At 41.0% G+C, this 19,188-nt stretch overlaps 1 protein-coding gene across 2 annotated transcripts in view; it reads right to left on the reverse strand.

The window, feature by feature from the left end:
- The window catches only part of PAMR1 (peptidase domain containing associated with muscle regeneration 1), a 35,561-nt gene that overhangs the window by 15,910 nt on the left and 463 nt on the right, over positions 1 to 19,188 (reverse strand). Inside the window, exons 1-6 of one of the 2 annotated variants that reach the window (XM_072422119.1) lie at positions 17,341 to 17,555; positions 16,283 to 16,459; positions 14,283 to 14,411; positions 9,938 to 10,052; positions 2,321 to 2,538; positions 1,141 to 1,248 (exon numbers count right to left, since the gene is read on the reverse strand). In XM_072422119.1, the coding sequence (XP_072278220.1) occupies positions 1,141 to 1,248; positions 2,321 to 2,538; positions 9,938 to 10,052; positions 14,283 to 14,411; positions 16,283 to 16,459; positions 17,341 to 17,356 (763 nt within the window). In that variant the 5' untranslated portion in view covers positions 17,357 to 17,555. Of the gene's footprint in view, positions 1 to 1,140; positions 1,249 to 2,320; positions 2,539 to 9,937; positions 10,053 to 14,282; positions 14,412 to 16,282; positions 16,460 to 17,340; positions 17,556 to 19,188 lie in introns of those variants that run through there. The other variant, XM_072422118.1, reaches the window with a different exon arrangement.

Consider the following 19,188-nt stretch of genomic DNA (forward strand, 5'->3'; position numbering starts at 1 on the left):
GTAATGCAGGGAATTGTAGTAGCAGTGCTATTTCAATGAAGAGGGAATTCCAGCAGTGGGCCACTCATACGTTTAGCCCTGCATTGACCACATCTGGCATTTCCAGCACTCCCCCTCAGCTACACGTGGGAAGTGCCAGGAGGCTTTTGGAGTTACAGGGGCTTCAAGTTTAGAGCAAGGGGATTTTATAAGCATCTTCAAATTTTTCAATAGATTTCGAGGTTGGCCCGCGACGTTGTCTTAAGTTTTTAATTTTGGCCCACTGTGTATGAGTTTGACAGGCGTGCTCTAGAATGATGAAGGAATGAACAAATGCATCGTTGAGAAGAAATGGGAAGTTGGTGCTAAAGTTATAGTAGGATTTCTTTCTTAGTATGGAGTCTAATCCATAGGATAGCATGTGATGACTCCATTGGCAGGTCCATTGTACTTCATTGGAGTATATCCCAAAGAAACCAACCAACACATTTCCAGAGTTCACTTTCCTTCACCATCTGGTAAAGCCTGCTTTCCCTCAGAGCCTTATATCCTTTTTTAGTCTAGTATCGTAGTCTAATTTTGGCCCCCTTTTGAAGGAGATCTTTATCCTCCCCAAAAATTCAATATATGTTTTTTTTTTTTTTTTTTTAAATATACCATAGATAAATATTGGATTCTCAGTTGTTTGTGTGTCACTCCTGTTCTTCTAATTCTCATAAACTGTGCTGTAAATCATGATGATGGATGACAATCTTTTATTATACCGAGGGATACAACGCTCACAGTCATTAACACAGTGGGCATGATTTATTAAATTCCTCCGAGACTGGAGAAGATAGACTATCATGGGAGAAGCTGGGTGATCCAGCAAACCTGGGATGGATTTCTTAAAAATCATTTGCTATTAGTTGGCAAATGTTTTCAATACTGGACCAGATCCTTTCTGGTTTGCTTGATTATCCATCTTCTCCCATGATATTCTATCTTCTCCATTCTTGGAAAGCTTTATTAAATCCACCTCACCATTCATATAATCAATCATTGCATCCAAACCTTTCTCTAATGATCCAAGGTGATCTATCTTCTATATCTCGCTGTATAAAAACTAAGGACCAGAAGTATATCTGACTTTATGTTCTTAAGAATCTAGAAGGTACTTACCATTTTCACAATGTCTTCCAGTATACCCAGCTAAACAAGCACATTTATAAGATCCAGTTTTCTCCACAATACACGTTCCATCATGAAAACATGGAGAAGGGGAACAGACTAAAAGATACAAAAATGTTAATTTATTCATTTTGTTTTGATGATGTTTTTTTTAAGCATTAAATTACCATGTCACCATTTTAATAGTTAACAAAAATCTACAAAAGATAACTTTTTATTTCCATCTGATCATTGCTTATTCCCCAAATCTTTGTTTTGTTCAAGATCAAAATCCTCACACCCATTATGAGGTTAATGTCAGGGTGCGATCTTGCTATGGGATGTGGTTACAGCCCCAGTCACTATTGTGTCTTATAGGGATATAGGGGCAAGCATATGGAACCTCGGAGCATGCCAGGGACCCGGAAACTAACTTACCCAGAATTGTGTTGAGTAGATACTGCTGGTGGCACTTGCACCAAATGATCTGATCTTTTTATTTCTTCTTCAGTTTATATTTATTAATTAATGCACTCTGTGGGAGTATAAAGGAGGGAAGCTTTGCATCATTCCTCCCACTTATTCATTTATTTGTAAGTAATTTACACATTACATATCATGTTATTAATAAATCTCAGACCTTAAAGGTGTTATATTGATAAAGACCTTTATTTTCAGGACTGAAAATATGGTCACATCAAAATATGGCACTTAGCACTCTTGCAAATACGCACAATGATACTGAATACCTTCATTAGGAATGAGCATGAATCTGAAATGCAGTCAGAGGAAGTCAGATGCAGCTTTTTACTGTTCAATTCATTCTTGGAAGTTTACAAAACCTACTCAAGTCAAACCAATTGAACCTGACCATAGTTTATTGCATTGTTTGCAAAGTAGACATTAGATGGGAACCTGTAGTATACAGCAGACAGCATTACCATTGGATGGTGGTCAGGGGTAGTTCATGTCTTGAACCTCCCTGCAATCTGTGCACCTTAATAAATGGCCCCTAGCTTAGAGTTAGTTTTTTACTTGTTGATTGCTTTGAAATCTGCTTGTTTTTCATAAATAAATCTGCATAAATTACAAAGGGCAGAAGTTTTATACATGGATGTACATGGTATAAATAAGAACAGAATTTTTTTTTTTCGTGTGTCCAGAATGCTCATTAAAAACTTTATAAAATTACCTGTAACCTCTTGGAATGTAGCATAGAAGCCATCAAAGTTTTTGGAGCCGTCTGATCTGAAGAGAAGATGAAGTGCATTCCCTGAGCTGCGGATGGGTAGCGGTCGCTCATTACCGCAGAAACGCTTAATGATCTGGGCATCCACATTGTCGCCGTCCCGGATTTCTAAGTAATCGTACTGGCACATGTAATCAAACTCCAGACTTAGCATTGCAATCCTGACCGAGGGAGAGATCAGTGATAGATAATAGATATTTAGAGTATATGTATAAAGCAATATGTATAACAATGCATGCAGATTTGTCATGTTTTATCTATTTAATCATTCTGATCATTTAATCAAGAAAAAGTGCCAGAAATACATTGTGATCCAATCTTCTTTTTTGGCATGACAACACAGCTGTGAATTCCTAAGCACGTGGTGTCAGCCATGTATATTTTTATTTCTAATTGATTACAAGGAGTACAGCCCTCTGTTTACCTCCATAGTCCCTCCTAAAGAGCGCAGGAAGTCATTATCTATCAAACAGATATAACAACACATTTACAATATTAAACAGACCAAAAAGAGCAAATTGGTTCACCCTAATGGATACATTTTGACCTTTACAGCTGTGACTGAAATAGCTCAATATGGCCAGGTCAGGTTCCACCCCAATCTGTGATTGGATAATGATAGAACAGCACACTGATAAAAGGATTACTCTGCTGTCCACTTCTGCGAGCATATTTAAAGCAAGCAGGAAAATATCTTGATTGGAAGTGCTACATGTAGGGTTTCAACCATAGGCATGCTTGGGCATTGGTTTCAACCATAGGCATGGGTGTGATGATGGCATATCTGCACCACAACCTCCCCATCCATCTAATATATCCCTAATTCATCCCCAATACTCAAATATAAAGAAATAAATGACCAATAATGCAATCTCATAGTTCCAATGGATTTGGCTCCCCTCTGAGTGAATAAGAAGAGCTCAGTGAATCTTAATGAAGATAATATTGTTATTTTAATAAAAGAGAGCCTGTGTGTGTCAGCGACCCGAGGACATGTCTCCTTCCTCCATCTTTCATTTCGTATCTCCCTGCCTGGTCCCAACGCGTTATTAATCTTGTCCCAATATGCCACATATTAAAGGATGATTCTGCAGCCGAAGGGGATGTTCAATAATTCATTGTGGTCATCATTAGTGGAGCTCTTTGGGAGACGTCTAATTAATAGCGGCGTGACGGTGCGTGCACTAATGAGACCATGTAGTTTTAATGAAGCGTACTCCCCGACTGGGATCTGGTTAACTCTTTGTAAACCAGGGGTTCTTAACCTTTTGATGACTCCAGACCCTCAATGGTTTGTCCAATATGGTCCCATACCACCTTTACTTGACTGTCGAAAGTTTAAATTTAAAATTAAAGTCGTAGTAAATACATACGTGTTTAATTAAATACAAGTTCATGTTCTCGAAGATTCTATCGCGTTTCATTCACGTACTATCCAAGTATAAATGAATACATTAAATAAAACAAATACCAGTGCCCAGAGATCGAGTCCCATACCCCCAGCATTTGGTTCCTATACCCCAAGGGGTATAGATACCCCCGATTAAGAACCCTCCAGACAGAGAGGAAGACTGCCATGTAATTTATGGGAAAATTTTGGTAAAATTTACAGGGTAAAATTGGAGGCACATGGTGTTTTTATGGAACAAAACTCAAACCTTCCCTTCAGTCTTGCACAGGTTTACAACTTGCTAGAGGTTAGACTTGCTTTGATTTTTTTGATTGTGCTTTAGAAGCTACAGCAAGTCAGATCCCCCATCATTCCATGGCAGGAGGACATTCAGCATCATCCAGCCCCTTCCATCCCAACCTGATTGTCCCTGGTCCACCCTTGTCCTTCTATGGACTTGAAAATAATTTTGTATGGTTTGGCCAACCCTGGATCAATCACTGGACAAAAAAAATCTAAAATCCAAAAGCTTGAAATACAAAGAGGTATTTGTGTACTATCATTACATGTATTACCATACATCAATACCACAATACAATGAGTCTGAAGATACTATCATGGGAGAACCTGGGCGATCCAGCCTGGAATAGATCTGGCCCAGGACTGAAAATATTTGCCAACTAATAGCAATTGATTAACAATTGATTTTAGGAACTCCACTCCAAGTTTGCTGAATCACCTAGGTTCTTCCAATATAGTTTATCTTCTCTAGTCTTGGAAAGCTAAATTTTAAGTCAGGCCCAATATTTCCTTGAACCCATTGTTGGTTCTGGAGCTGCCTCCTTTACTGAGCTTTGGTGTAACAGGTGGTACAGGTTCCTCTTACTTTTAATGACTGACCTTATCCATGTGCTCTGCAAAATGTCATAAACCATGGATGAGTATTGGGTGATTTCCACTACAGTTACATGACCATGTGGTCACATAACCCAGTTGACCATATTTTCCTAGCAGGTTAGGAAAGATGTTGGCTTCTCATAAATGTTTTCCTGCAGGTTCTTTAATGTGAGGACAAGCAGATGCTTTATAGAGTTGTAGTTTTGGCTCTTCCTTGTATAGAGTGCTGGGCTCTACCAATGGACTTATTAGAGCCATGGCATGGAAGAGCATATGTGTTGATGCCAAGTCTGGAGACACAGATCTTCAGAGTGTAATTCTATGATGATAAAGTTCTTCTGGGCTTCCAAGTGCTGTCAGGAGACTATGCAAACAATTATTAAAATTGATGGCTTATCAATGATACTCCTATCTCTCTCCATAGAGAATGGTGGCTGGACCCATTTTCCCCAGACTGTTTCCCCTGTATGGTCACATGGTATGAGTTGTCTGTAAACCATTTCCAAAGTTCTAAAGTTCCAACAAGAAGAATCTTTATAGAATGTATATGGAAGGTCTGGCTATAATCAACCTTCATACCTATGCTACATTGGCAGTGTCCAGGGTAGCAGGGTAAAAACCTGAAGAACCCCTCCTTATAAGCTAAAGGTTTTTGCATTGTTATAGCTTCTCCATGTTGTGTAAAACATAAGGTACATTTTAATGGAAGCTCAACCAGCATCATCGACTTCCCTACCACTTCCTTCAGCTATCATATAGAAAAATAGTAATTAGGAAATATGTTTAGACATGTGGATCATGTAAATCACTCCAGGTATGGAAGAAGAGCCCTATGTAAGTCAGTGAGCCATGGGGCAGAGCAAGGCATGTATGCAGTGGCTTTGCTTTAGGCACATGTTCAGTTTATGGATCTGTTCTCACAAAAGTGTTTTAATAAAAAGGACAGTATATTATGGTTTTTGTGCATAGCAGCCTATTCATTTTATTGTAAATTGAGGCTGCATTGTGGAGGGGCCACTGTGGCTCTGTGGATTAGGCATTGCATTTGTGAGTCTGTAGTGCTGCAGAATATTCTTCCAAATAGCCAGCAATGACCACCACACTTATATACTGTGAGCGGTGGATATAGTAATTATATCCAGGGTTCCCCATGACCTGAAAGCTATGGGTTCCCCTATGATAAAAAAAGGTTGAGATAGACTAATCTAGTCCATTCACTCAATAAACTATAAGGAGGGTTTTATTTACATTAAAGTTCCTCTATGTGTCTGTGCTAATGACTACTCCTACCTGGCTCTATTAATAAGTAATTAGAGGGTTGGAGGATTGGTTCTATGCTTCTCCTTTTTAAATAAACTCCCAATGAGCATAATGAATTGTACCAAATGGGATTTGTAATCACAGTAATCTTTGTGAAGGAGATTTGTTAGATAATGAGACCCGGAGGTGCTTTGATCCCCCCACCACTCCCTCTTCAATTTCAGTTCGGAGAATCATTTTTACAGAGTATATAAACTCTACTAATGAAGTTCTCTTACTTGCTTTCTTTTGGTTTGTTAAATATGAAGTTCATTTTGCTTATAATTTGCTTGCCTGGGTGCATCTTTCACCCACTACCTAAATCCAAAAGGCATTTTTTTTTCTTTTCAGGGGATCAATGACTGATCAGCCTTTATAACACATCACTTGGTGATTAAATGCTCCATTTGCTTAAATACAGTAAATGATGAACTTATTTTTTAGTTGCTATTACCCTTTGCAAAAGTACCAATCACCAATGATCTTCAGTGTGACCTGCAGCATTTTCCACTTTCATAGAGGCCAACGCTAATTAAAAATACATTAAATATTGAATGGATTATAACATACCTGCATTACTTGGTGCCTTTTATATCGGCCTGGGTTTACTCCCATTCTGGATTTGGCACCATTGGGATTATATTCAGCAGTTTATTATGGCTATGTTCAGACTGGCAGTGAGGTTGCGGTGCTGTTACCTCTTCCTCATGCCGGTGAACTCGTGCCTTAATGGGGATGCTTCATATAGCGCGGCAGCCCAATAGAGGATGGATGGGGGTGGTAGTGAATGGTTCAGTCGCCCAATATCAAATCTGCGATTGGTTGTTCTGTAAGTGCAATTAGTTGTTCTGAACTCCTGTTTCCTCCACAGGTCCGAACCTACTCTGTCTTTTCTTGCTGGTTGCTGCTTAGTTTAAAAATAAAGGTACGTATAGAATGTAAAGCAGCGTTTCCCAACCTGGGTTCAATGGAGCCTTAGGGTTTCTCCCGAGTTTGGTAGGGGTTCCTTAAGCAATGAGCAACTAAGATCAGTTTAAGTGATGCCACGGGTGACATTATTCCCAATGGTCAGCAATGTAGGAGGAATTCTTCCCAATGACCGCCATGCTAATGTACTGTGAGCTGTGGATATAGAAATTCTAGCAGGGGGTCCCTAAGAAACATGAAAATTATTCCAGGGTTCCCCCGTGGTAAAAAGGTCTACAAAGACTGCCATAGCGCATACAGTCATGAAAGTCAATAATGACTTCACGGTTTCAGTTTAGAAGCTCACTTTTGCATATAAGTAAGTCATCTAGTTTAGCATTTGCCAACCTTTCGGACCTCATGGACCACTTTATTCATAATTTTAAATCCCGCAGACCATTAATATGATTTTTTTTTAAAGATAAATATATTTGTAAAATGGTGATCTTCCTAATGGTGCTGACAAGGACTCATTGACCAGCTCACGGATAAGTGAAGTATTACTATTGTTACTAATATCATTATTATTTTTATTAAACAGGATTTATATAGCGCCAACATATTACGCAGTGCTGTACATTAAATAGGGGTTGCAAATTACAGACTAATACAGACAGTGATACAGGAGAAGAAGACCCTGCCCCGAAGAGTTTACAATCTATTAGTTGCATTATCTTTGGTATTACTAAAGAAATGCAAAATATTATTTTCTCACTCATTATGACTTATTCCATTCAAATCTAAGATCAAACAAGAAATGAAAGTTATCAAAGTCAAACTATTTGATGCCAATAAATATAACAGGTAAAGAAAATACACAGTAAAGGTCATACTTACCCAAAAGAGCATCTGAGAAATAACTAAAATAAAACAATCAGATGAGAATCGGTAATCGCGGAGCGGGGTGACTGTTGTAATGGTGGAAACTATACTGAAGCGTACGGCTCGGCAATGGTTGCCTCATACAACTTAATACTACACTGACGCCAAGCTGCGCCTCCCTTGTTTTTCTGTCTATAGTAGTTCGTGAATTTAGTGCAATATAAAGGCCAAAATTGTCATTTAGAATATAAGAATTTATTAGAATATTATTTTTGCTTTATTATAATAAAACATACAAATTGCAAATAATGTCCACATTTTTCTGTGAACCACCAAAATGTTCTTGCAGACCACCAGTTGGTGACTACTGATCTATTTTATAGTACATGGAATTGTAAATATCTATTTTAGATATATTTTGACATTGCATAAATGATATTTAGACATGAATACAGATCTGTCATATAACCTGACATATATCCCAGCCTATACCTGACCTCTATTAGCAGTGCAGAGATACAATGTTACATTTTGTATAATTGTCCAGACAAGGGAATTTCTATTAGTTAGGTGTGCCCTCTAGTGGTCACCCTGAGAATCTGCAGCTAGTTTTTGGTTTCATATGGCACCCAATGCTTACAGAACTTAAACCTAAGATAAACCATAAACTCAGGCCATTCTTACCGAATAAAAATACCAAAAATATGTTAATGTAAAAAAGGAATATATAAAGCAAAATGCCGGGTGAAATACTAAGCATTGACTATGACTCTGTACAACGCTCTGTATTATGTTGGCACTATACAAATACAAAAAAGTAATACAATCCTATATAGGTAATATAGGTTTCACTAAAAAATAGACAGACGTAGGAGAAAGGAGAGGCAAGGATAAGAATGACTTTTACAGAAAAAGTCATAATTTGCATATAATGTCAGCTGTCTATACATCTGTACTTCCTGATCATTTAGGAGTTGCTGTTGGATTATCCACCAAGTTTATTTTCCTTTTTAGTGCACCTATCAGTAAAATATTGAAATGACAGTAAATCATGTTGTCAAAGTGTTTTACTGCTATAAAAACAATTTCATAGATAGACTTGAACTATGTAGATGGGAACACATGGCTGCTCCTATGTTGTACAGGGATTGCACTTTGTGCCTCTGCTTTCATTATTTCCACTTCAGGGCTGACAACATTGCTGGGGATTTCAGTACAGCAGAGGCAACACTGTCAACTCAAGAATGTTTTTGGATCGGGCAGATAGACAAAGAAGCCATCTGTGGCCTAAGAGCCGGGGTAAGAAAAGGGAAGAGAATGAAATGTAGGGAAAGGAAAAGGGAAAGAGGAAATGGAAGGGAAAAGGAAAGAAAAGAAAAGATAGGAAAAGGAAAGAGAAGGGAAGGGAAGAGAAAAAAAGAAACGGAAAAGAAAAGAAAGGAAATTAAAGGAATAGAATGTAAGGTAAAAGATAAGAAATGAAAAGGGAAGGGAAGAGAAGGGAAAAGGAAAGAAAAATAAAAGAAAAAGAAAGGAAAGGTTTAGAAAAGGAAAGGATAGGAAAGAGAAGAGAAGAGAAAGGAAGAGGGAAGGTAAGGGAAAAGGAAATTGAGAAGGAAAGGGAAAAATAGGAAAGGAATGAAACAGGAAAAGAAAATGAAAGGGAAAAGAAAGGAAAAGGAACGTTAAGGGAAAGGGACAAAAAAAGAAACTGGAAAAAGAAAAAGAAATGAGAAAGCAATCAGGATAGAGGAAATGGGAAAGGAATCAGGAAAGGAATTTAAAAAAAAATGAAAGAGAAGGGAAGGGAAGAGAAAAAAAGAAAAGGAAAGGTAAAATAAAGGAAAAGGAAATGAAAAGAAATGAATGGAAAAGAAAAGAAAAAGAAAGAAAGGAAAGGAGAATGAAAGGAAGCAAAAAGATAGGAAAGGAAAAGGAAAATTCAGAAAAGGAAAGAGAAATAATAGGAAAGGAAAGAAAAAAGAAAAGAAAATGAAAGGGAAAAAAAAGAAAAAGGAAAGGGAGTAAAAATGAAAGTGGAAAAAGAAAAGGAAATGAGAAAGGAATCAGGAATGAGGAAATGGGAAAGGAAACAGGAAAGGAAATCAAAAGAAAGAAAATGAAATGAAGCAATCCAGTTGACTATGAATATATTTTGCAGACTGGGGTGGACAGGTTAGCTTTACCTGAGTTCTATTGTATATCCAGGAGTCACTTGGATGCTCCATTCACAGTGGGCATTGAATGGGTAACTCTCCATCATAATCTCCCCACGGGCCGCTTGGATGACCTCCCCGCATCCTATGGAATACAGAAGACAATTGGATTCAGTCTCCTCCTAGCTAACATTAAACATTCCTGGCTCATTTATGGTTTTTCCATAACCTCCCCCCTCCTTGGAGCACAATGCCTGGCTCTCTCATGGTTCACATATTATAATATACAGCAGCAGGGTGACACCACTCTTCATAGTTTGCAGGATTACAGCTTCATTGAACCATCATTATGTCATCACTTCTCTCCTTTCCCTACAGATGACAACAATGCAAATCAGCTGAGCATTTCAGGGGCCAGGGTCTAGGTAGGGGTACTCAGAAGCACTTTCCTAATTATTTTTGTAGGGTCACCAAAAAGTAGGGACTGGAAGTGGTCGGACCAACAGCATGATCATGGAACTAAAACTGAGATGTATGCAGGCCAACATGTATTCTTCATTAGCACTTGTCACAGGGTGGCAACACAAGAACAAAATTATGAAACTGTTGCCACCCTCAAACAGGAAGTACCTAATCAAGGACCATCATGGCAGGATTTAAACCTTGAAGCTTTTTTGAGATTTTACCAATAGGGTTTCCTTGAAGTCGGACTCATTATCTGAGCATGAACGTTACAGGTCGGTTTTCCAGCCTAGTGAGGGTTGAAGGGTCTCCCCGTCCTCGGCTATTCTCATCACCTACAACTCATTAAATGGAAAAGCTGCTGTTGCTGAGATTTTTTTTCTTTTTGGCAGCTGCCATGGCAACGGGTACCACTACCAAGAGGGATTCAGACAAGACGTCTCGATTGGCTTCGTCTTTCTTAATCCCTCAGGGATGAGGAACGAGAGGTTAATGCGCCGGTTCAGGGAAGGTTTGCTATAAATATCAGAAAAAACCCAAAATAAGCTTAAGTGGCAAATTCCTGGATCATTCCCAGTGACACGGCTCGCATTTCTAGGGAAATAACCGGGAAAAAAAGGCTGTGCGGTTATATTTGACGAATAAAAAACTATTTGTTTTTTTATGTATATAATAAATGAATAAAAAAGAAATAATAATAAAAAACATAAAATAAAAACAACAGCATAATAAACAAGAAAAGCCCAATGGCATTCTCATGCGTCATAAAGATTGAGGACATTAAAGCCTACGTCTATTTGGGCGTTTTTTGACCGCTCTGGTTTGTCGATGTCCACCTGTCCCCCAGGGTCCTGCTTATCATCGAAATGAATTGGAGGGAATTCTGTGTACAGCGTGCAGCTTTATGCAGCATCTCAATGCGATCAGCAGCCCGCACCGCTTCCAGACTTCTTACCTATTCTGCAATCGCTTTTTAAAAACGCCATTAAGCGCTCCCTGACCTCTTCAGATCTGCGGCCAGTGCCACGTGGTTAGTTGCTCCTATGTGTGCCCCGGAGCAGTTTATGTCATAGTCATAGTGTTTGATATCGGTTACCATGCAGTTGTGTGTTGGGGGTTCACTGCGCTGCAAGGGATTCTAAACCATCTCCAATCCTCTAGTAACAAGTGCAACACAACCCTGTTCAACCTCAGCTCACTGTGATTGGAACATGTCCCCATAGTGTCCCATGTCCCCATCAATGAAAGCATCTAGTTGCTCAGGGGCGGGCTTAAGTTACATGTCGCGTCCAGGAGCTGTGCTACATGAATGCATTTCTGGTGGATCCAACAACTCCCATAAGGTTGCAAGAAGCATTTAGGTGTAGTTAAATGTGTGTGTCTGCAACCTCAAAGCAACCTTATTCAACTGCAGCTCACTTTGGATAGAGCAGCTCCCCATATAAACCAGTGGAGGAAACTGGCTCCTCAGGGGCGGTCAGAAGCCAAATGATGTGTTCAGGAACTGCACTGCAAAGCACCACAACATAAATGCATTTGTGTGAAAATGTGTGTAAAAATTATTCCCAACTGCCCCCATATAAGTTACTGAAAGCAACTGGCTCTTTAGGGGCGGGCAGAAGTTACATGTTATGTCCAGGAGGCACTACATGAATGCAATTGTGTGCAAAAATGTGCACTAATTGGTTCCCAACTGCTCCCATACGGTTTAAAAGAACCAGTTGGATGCGGTTATGTGTGTGTTTAACTGCAACCTCACAACAATACCATTGAACTTCAGCATATTTTGGTTGGAACACCTCTCCATATAAATTAATGGAAGCAACCGGCTCCTCAGGGGTTGTTCAGAAGCTAAATGTGTCCAAGAACTGCATTGCAAACCAGTGAAACATGGATGCATGTGAGTGCAAATGTGCACTCAAATGGTTCCCAACTACTCCCGTAGGGTTGAATAGGAGCAGCTGTGTGTGGTTTGGTGTGTGTGTGGGGGGTCCATTGCACTACACGGGATTATGGACAATCCTTGGTCCTCTAGTAACAATCACAACACAACTACATTCGATCTCAGCTTACTGCAACATGTTGCTTTTGGTAACCGCACCTCAATCTGCCACAGCCACAGGCAGAAAATGATTCCCAACTTCCCCTATTCACCTGAATAGGAGAGGTTGGGACTGTTTGGGACAGAATTCTGCAGCTTGCCGCTGTCTGAAATGGCCCTAAGGGTTGAAAATAATTTATTTTCTGTAGAAAGCAGCCACAGCCTGAGCAGAAAAGCCTGTCCCCTGCCAGCATGCTGCAAAACTCCACCCTGTGCAGAGAGACACCCTATCAGTTGTCTCTCTGCAGAGGTCAGACACACCCCTTTCTGAATCAGACCTATAGATGCCCAATTAACAAAGCTCATGCTGCCTGCTCATTGGACAGCTTCAGCCTGACTCCTCAGGGGCGTGTTGGATCTTTGCAAAGAGACTGCCACTTCCACACTGCTCCATAACTATTTACTTCTTTATGAAAAATAAAAACAGATAAAAATAAAATCTGGTGTCCTGCAAACAAAACAAACAAAACTAATCTATAAATAATTTTTTGTGCAGTATTGTGACAAGAACCAAATTTTGCATGTGGGAATAATAAGCCACCAGTGAATGTTTAGTGAATATCACATTCACTGTTTTATAAATTTTTCTTTTTTTTTGAACTTTGATAGCTTGTGCTTTTGTGTGTCGGATGGAACGCTGACATCCTATTTAGCAGCAAGTTCAGAACATGCCAGCAGGAACAGACGGGCACACAAACCTCCCGGAGACACGTCTCATCCTACGCCAGCCCTTCTCCGGCACAGACTACTCAGCAATCCTATCAGGCTTAATTAGGAGATGGAAAGCACAGCAATTAAAAAATCCTTCTGTGCCACCGAGGTGGTGGGGAGTCTAATTAACTGCCAACCATAATGTATGCCAGAGCATAGAGCCCCATATAGAGAGGACCCCGAGGAATACTTCAATAGCTGCTGCTTCCATGGGTACATCACAGATCCTATAAGTGGTTCAGGTCCTTGCAGAATAATTACTGCAGGTCCTAAATGGAAAACTAAAATTGATCTCTGGATAGTAGCAGCACTGGCCGGTGTGCTATATGCAAAAATCCTATCAGGAAGAGAGAGCAGACAGATGAGCCAGCCATTCTTCTGCTTCTCCTTCATGCTGTTCTGTGCTTGGAAAAGTCAGGTCAAATCCTTAAGTAGGTAAAACTGTGTGAAAGATTTAAGCCTTGATGTTGGTGCACAGCTGATCCTCCTGAATTGTTAATTTATTATTCACATATAGTAGACCAGGCTACCCCATTGTGGACCTGTGCGTGGTACTCATTATGCCTACCTTAGTATTAGACACCAGGAGCCATCAGATGGTGACTGGTACTCTTGGTTTTTATGAACAGAGTGGCAGCATAGCCCATGGGACCCTTAACTGACTACAATGGTGCATTGCCTGGGGTCCACTGACTAATGGCAGGGTTTTGCCAATGCATGGAGGAGGCTCCCGTGTTCCCAGAATGCACTGGGTGAGCCATTTTTGGGAGGGGAGATGCCATGGCTGAAGGTGCCATTCAGTGTGAACAGTTATGTACAGTTATGTAGGTTGGGGCTTCCCAACTGGACCCATCATAGGCACCGTGTGCTCTTCTTCTGGTTTATGGAAAAAAGGAGGCTGCAAGGCATTTTGGGAATAGTCACACCTAATGACAAAATATAGGAAATTGTAAAACCAATCTACACTTAGTTTCATAGAACTCTGATGAGGATAGAATTTGGGTCGGTAGCACGGTGCTTTTGATTTTATTATGCAGGTTCCAGGGCTATGATCTTATTCCTGCTTCACTTAGTTGATGACTTAGACTGAAGGTTACTTACTCATACAATCTCCTCCATACCATCCAATGCGGCACTCGGCGCAGTACTTGCCCTTCACATAGAAGTCGTCCAATGTTCCTCCCCATGATCCATTGTGACACGACTTGCAGTTCTCGAATATAGAGCAACCTGGGATAGAAATGAGACAGAGATTAGGAACTTCAGGTGATGTCTCCATTGGTCTATATGTTGTCTACTCTTTATTGGCCATAATAAAGAGAAAATATTATACTTTACTTGGAGAAAATATATCAAACTTTTCTTGACTTCATATTGGTCCAGCACCGGAAATGGCGGTCTGGCATTCATCGGCATTGGGTCTCGGCCTTTTGGCTAGGATCTCATGTAGGATCTGTTCTTATCAGTTCTTACCACTCTGTCCTGAAATGGGGGAATGGTTGTTGTATGGTATTCTACTTGATATGATGAGGGATCATTCTGTAAGGGGTTAGAGCTGGGTTTAGCTCTCCCAAAGGAAGAAGGAGACCAGAGACTCCCCTGGGGTATCTGGCAGTCCCAATACCCCCTGATAGGATGGAGAAGGCTAAAGTCTGGCTATTAGGGTGGGAATGCTGAAGCCACTTTGTTCATCTCCTATAGAAGGGGACTACATGGCGGCACCTGGGGTGTTAGAACCTTTGAGGCTGCCCTGAAGTTTAAAGAGCTTCTCTGCTTTGTGGTTGGTTGCTCTCCCGTAGTTGGTGGAGTCTCTGTTTTGGAAAGCTCCCACCCCAGTACTTGTAGGACTTTGGCTGGTCCATGTTGATGGGCACCTGCCTAGGTGGGTCCTAGTAAGCTTGTCTCCTATCAGGAACCTTGCAAACCTTGGGGAATCGGAGACGTGAGGTCCTTACTCTTCAGAGGACCCTAGTGCACAATTTTGTGTTTTGGATTACAGGAGCATGCATCGAGGAGGAAACAATTAGGCTGTAAAGGGTTAGACCTGAGTTTACCAATTCCAAAGGAAGAACAAGCCTTGGGAGGAGCCCAGGAACTTCCTGAGAATGAACATCTGCAGAGTCCCAATGGATTCCATGAATCTACATAAACCAACTGGGCTTGTTCCATGGGGCTATAAATACACCCAGTTGGCGGGCCTCCGTGTAAGCTAGTTTTGCTGCTAGTTGACCTCCATGTTTTTCCTGGTCTGAACTTTTTCTTTTTAGTTCTATTCTTAGAACTATATTTCTTTATAGTTCTTCATTTGTGTGCTAGTATGGTGCTAGGGTGACGTTAACCAACATCACCATTGGCACCATATTGGCATGCAAATGAACTGTCCCACTCTAAGCGCTGATCATTTAGTGGTACCATTTTGAACCCTACATAATCTTCTGAGCTTCTTCTAAGGTGATGAGAAGTAGAGTTGGCTCCTTGTTAGGCTTCCCCATTACCAGGTTCAACAAACCAAATGCCATTCCACTACCCATAGCCTTCAATCGGTGGTGGCCAATATGGTTTGTATATTACACAATGAGCTCACAAGGCAGGAAATGAGTTCAGTTGGCCGGTCTTCATGATGGCCAATATTGTCTCTCGAATCCATGGAGCCCCTTTTAGCAGGTGAGACCCAGTTGGGGTCTTCCAAGGTCTAAATCAGAATTTCTCAACCATCTGTGAAAGCAGAAGGTTCCCCTAGAGGTTGTTAGGGGTTCCTTGATCAATTTTCGCTTCTCAGGTCAGTTTAGGTCTTACAGTCCAAACCAACCTTCAGCTCTACAAAGCTCAGCTCCAGAGCTGATCCAGAACCTTTGGGTCCAAATCTAGAATGTTTCTTGAAGCAGCTTCAAAAAGGAGCAAAGGTCCATTCTGAACCCCCATTCTCTCCATCCCCATCTACTCTATATGTCATGGTGCCAACCCAACACTCCATAGATGGGACCATTGCCGGCCTAGGGGTTCCAAGGGCAAAGCTAAAGCTCTGATTGGTGGCCAGGGGTTATGATGTTCCTCTGACATCATAGCAGTCTGATGCTTGTCCCACCCCCTAGTGGCATTACCTGGATGTATAAGGCAGGAGTCACACTCATTTTCCTCGTTGCGGCAGCAGGGGATGCTGTACCCCACCTTCTGATTGCCCCCGGGGCATGTACATTCCACCTGGTCGTATTCACAGCAATCCCGACACATAATATTCCACTCAGCCCCGGGGCAATTCTCATTGATCACCGTGTACTCTGGAAATACAAAGACCGAGACATTATAAGAGGCTCTGCATATATCAAATTATTTTATGCTTCTAGTGTTTATTTTTTTAAGATCTAATGATTGGAATCCATCCACTCCTGGTATTTACACAGCAGAGCTGGGCACCAGTTACAGGTAAAGAATAAGCTGGTGTTTTCTCTCTAATCCCAGCCTGCTGATTGGACTGTAAATGAGCAGCAGGGGACTGATGCAGTCATCCTGCTGACCACTCTGCTTTCTCCTTCAATCTACATGCTCCTATCATGCAGAACACTTGATTGGCTCCCTGTCTTTGTAAGATTTACTCCTTTTTACTATCAGCTTCTAATAAATAGGAAAAATCAGATATATCAATCACTAAAATCACATAAAAGCTTTGTCATTTTTACAAGTTTTAAATCCCGTTTTGATAACTAGTAATCCTGCCATAACAGCTTGGTTCAGGCACTTCCTGTTGTAGGGTGACAACACTCTGGCTTAGCATTCAAAGTGTGCTGCTAATCTCCTGCAGTCCTTTGCAGCCACTTCCTGTCCACATGACTGCATGACATGTCCCATTGGTGACAACAGCAGACCAATCATGTGTAATGAGTATTGAAATCACACATCAGAAGCTCTATGCAAGGGTGACAACGCTGTAGCATAATTGAGAGACTAGGACAGGGGGTTGTCACTGTATAACAGGAAGTTGTCTTGACAAGGACATTTCTGGCAGGGCTGAAAATTAATTTTGAAATGACAATAAACTAAACGACAATGACAATAAACTAAATAAATGACAATGAAAATAAGCAGTGGTGAACCTCCCCTCCCCCCCATTATATTGGTGCAATATCGCTATAAAAAACCTTTTCGATAGATTTATACGAACCAATCGGAACTCTCATGACCCTGATTGGCCGTCAGAAGCTCCGTTCACTTGGAGTAACCAATCACCACTTCCAGCCATGATCACCACCAAAGTGATGGTGAACTCCTCATTGACTTTCATTGTGGTCGCTGAGCGCTGGTATAAAAAATGTCGATCAGGACGCTTAAAATAAACACTGGTGACCCCCGTTGTCACCCAACCCGTCCTCCACTTCCAAAGCGGGACAGTAAAATGTAAACTGGTTTTTAAAAGGGTGAATATAATTCACCCACTCCCCTTCCACATAGCAGCATTAAGCAGACACAGCCCTCGCAGGCTCTGAGCAGCGGAAACTTTCTGCTGGGTGATGACATTCCCAGGATTTGGCTGTGTTAGACCCCCCCACCCCCCAACACTGACCCCCCACCCCCACCCTTATAAACCTCAGCAATGTTTTGTCTGTGTGGAGGGGGCAAACATAACTGAAATACATTAGTGGGTTTCCTCCTCATTCATCAGGCTGGGAATGACAGGCAAAATTAACCAATGAGATTCTAACTATCTGGGAGAAATTGCAACCATACTGAGCTCTCTCACAAATTCTGTGACTGTACAGTGAAAGGAGAAGCAGCAGATTGATGAGCTTGCCTCTCCGCACCCTTCTACTATCAGCATACTTCTAGCACTGTAGCACCTATGATTGGCTGTTTGAGTTGCTTCTTCCTATTTCACTACGGCTCTGCTGTACAAGGACAGCAAGTATAGCTGATACCCATTAAGGTTTCATAAAGGCAGAGCATCAATTTGTGACTTTTCTCTCAATCCCCTGTCCTCACATCCATCAGCTTCTCTCTCCGGAATACCAGAATCATGCGAGGTCACCATCACTTTCCTGGACTCAAAGATGGCACAGTCACCTAAATCCTGGCATCTGCATGGGTATTGGCAGTATTGGCATGTGTGACACAGGTCAGCCCCTGCTGCGGACTTGTGAGCAGCTACAAAGTTACAATATTCCAGGCTGGGGAGGTGTTCTGTAGTTCACAGATAACTAGAAATAATGTGACTGATATAAGTAATCAGAAACAGTGGTAGTGATCAGTTTACAAGCTTTTCTGGCAGGATCAACAGTTATCAAACCCATACACCAAAACATTTCTATCGTATATTTAAAAGACTAAAAGTGAGCCAATAATAAAAGTTCATTGTTAGGGTTTACACACTTTGTAACACAATTCTGACTTTAACAACCACCATAGAAAAGCTGCCTGCTGTGTACCTTAACAACACTGATTGCCATTGAAAGCTCAGCTGTGAGCCCATTGATTTGCTGAACATTCCTTGCTCTACACAGAGGAGGCAGAGCAAAAATAGCCTGGGCTCAGAGTAAGTATCTGAGCAAAAAACTGGGGACATCTAGTGGCAGAAAAAAGTACTGCATGCAAAATGTACATGTAAATGTACAATGCAGAAAATGTTGACAAAACTTGAAAACAAATATGGCACCTGCAATATACTACAATTTTTAAGCCATTCAGCTTGTTTTGGGATCCTGGACAGGGGTGTAGTCGTTAAACAAGAAGGGCACGGTAATAGGGAAGGCTATCAATGGCCAGCGTGCACCATATACAAGGGTTCCGAAAAAAGCGAGGGTACAGCATCCCCGCCCCTGATCCTGGAATGATTAGGGGCGGTTGGAATCTCTTTTTGTACAGGCATTGGTCCCCAGGTGCCTAATAAACGCCTGTGCAAAAAGTTTCTGGCTGCTTCTTGACCAATCACACATCAGAGCCCGTAGTATCAGCTCTCTGCATGCAGAAATTGTGTTTTTTTAGAAGAGAATCATTTTTGGGAAATATAACTTTGAGG

This window comes from Pyxicephalus adspersus, chromosome 9 (genome assembly GCF_032062135.1).
Source record: "Pyxicephalus adspersus chromosome 9, UCB_Pads_2.0, whole genome shotgun sequence".
In the NCBI taxonomy this organism is placed as follows: domain Eukaryota; kingdom Metazoa; phylum Chordata; class Amphibia; order Anura; family Pyxicephalidae; genus Pyxicephalus; species Pyxicephalus adspersus.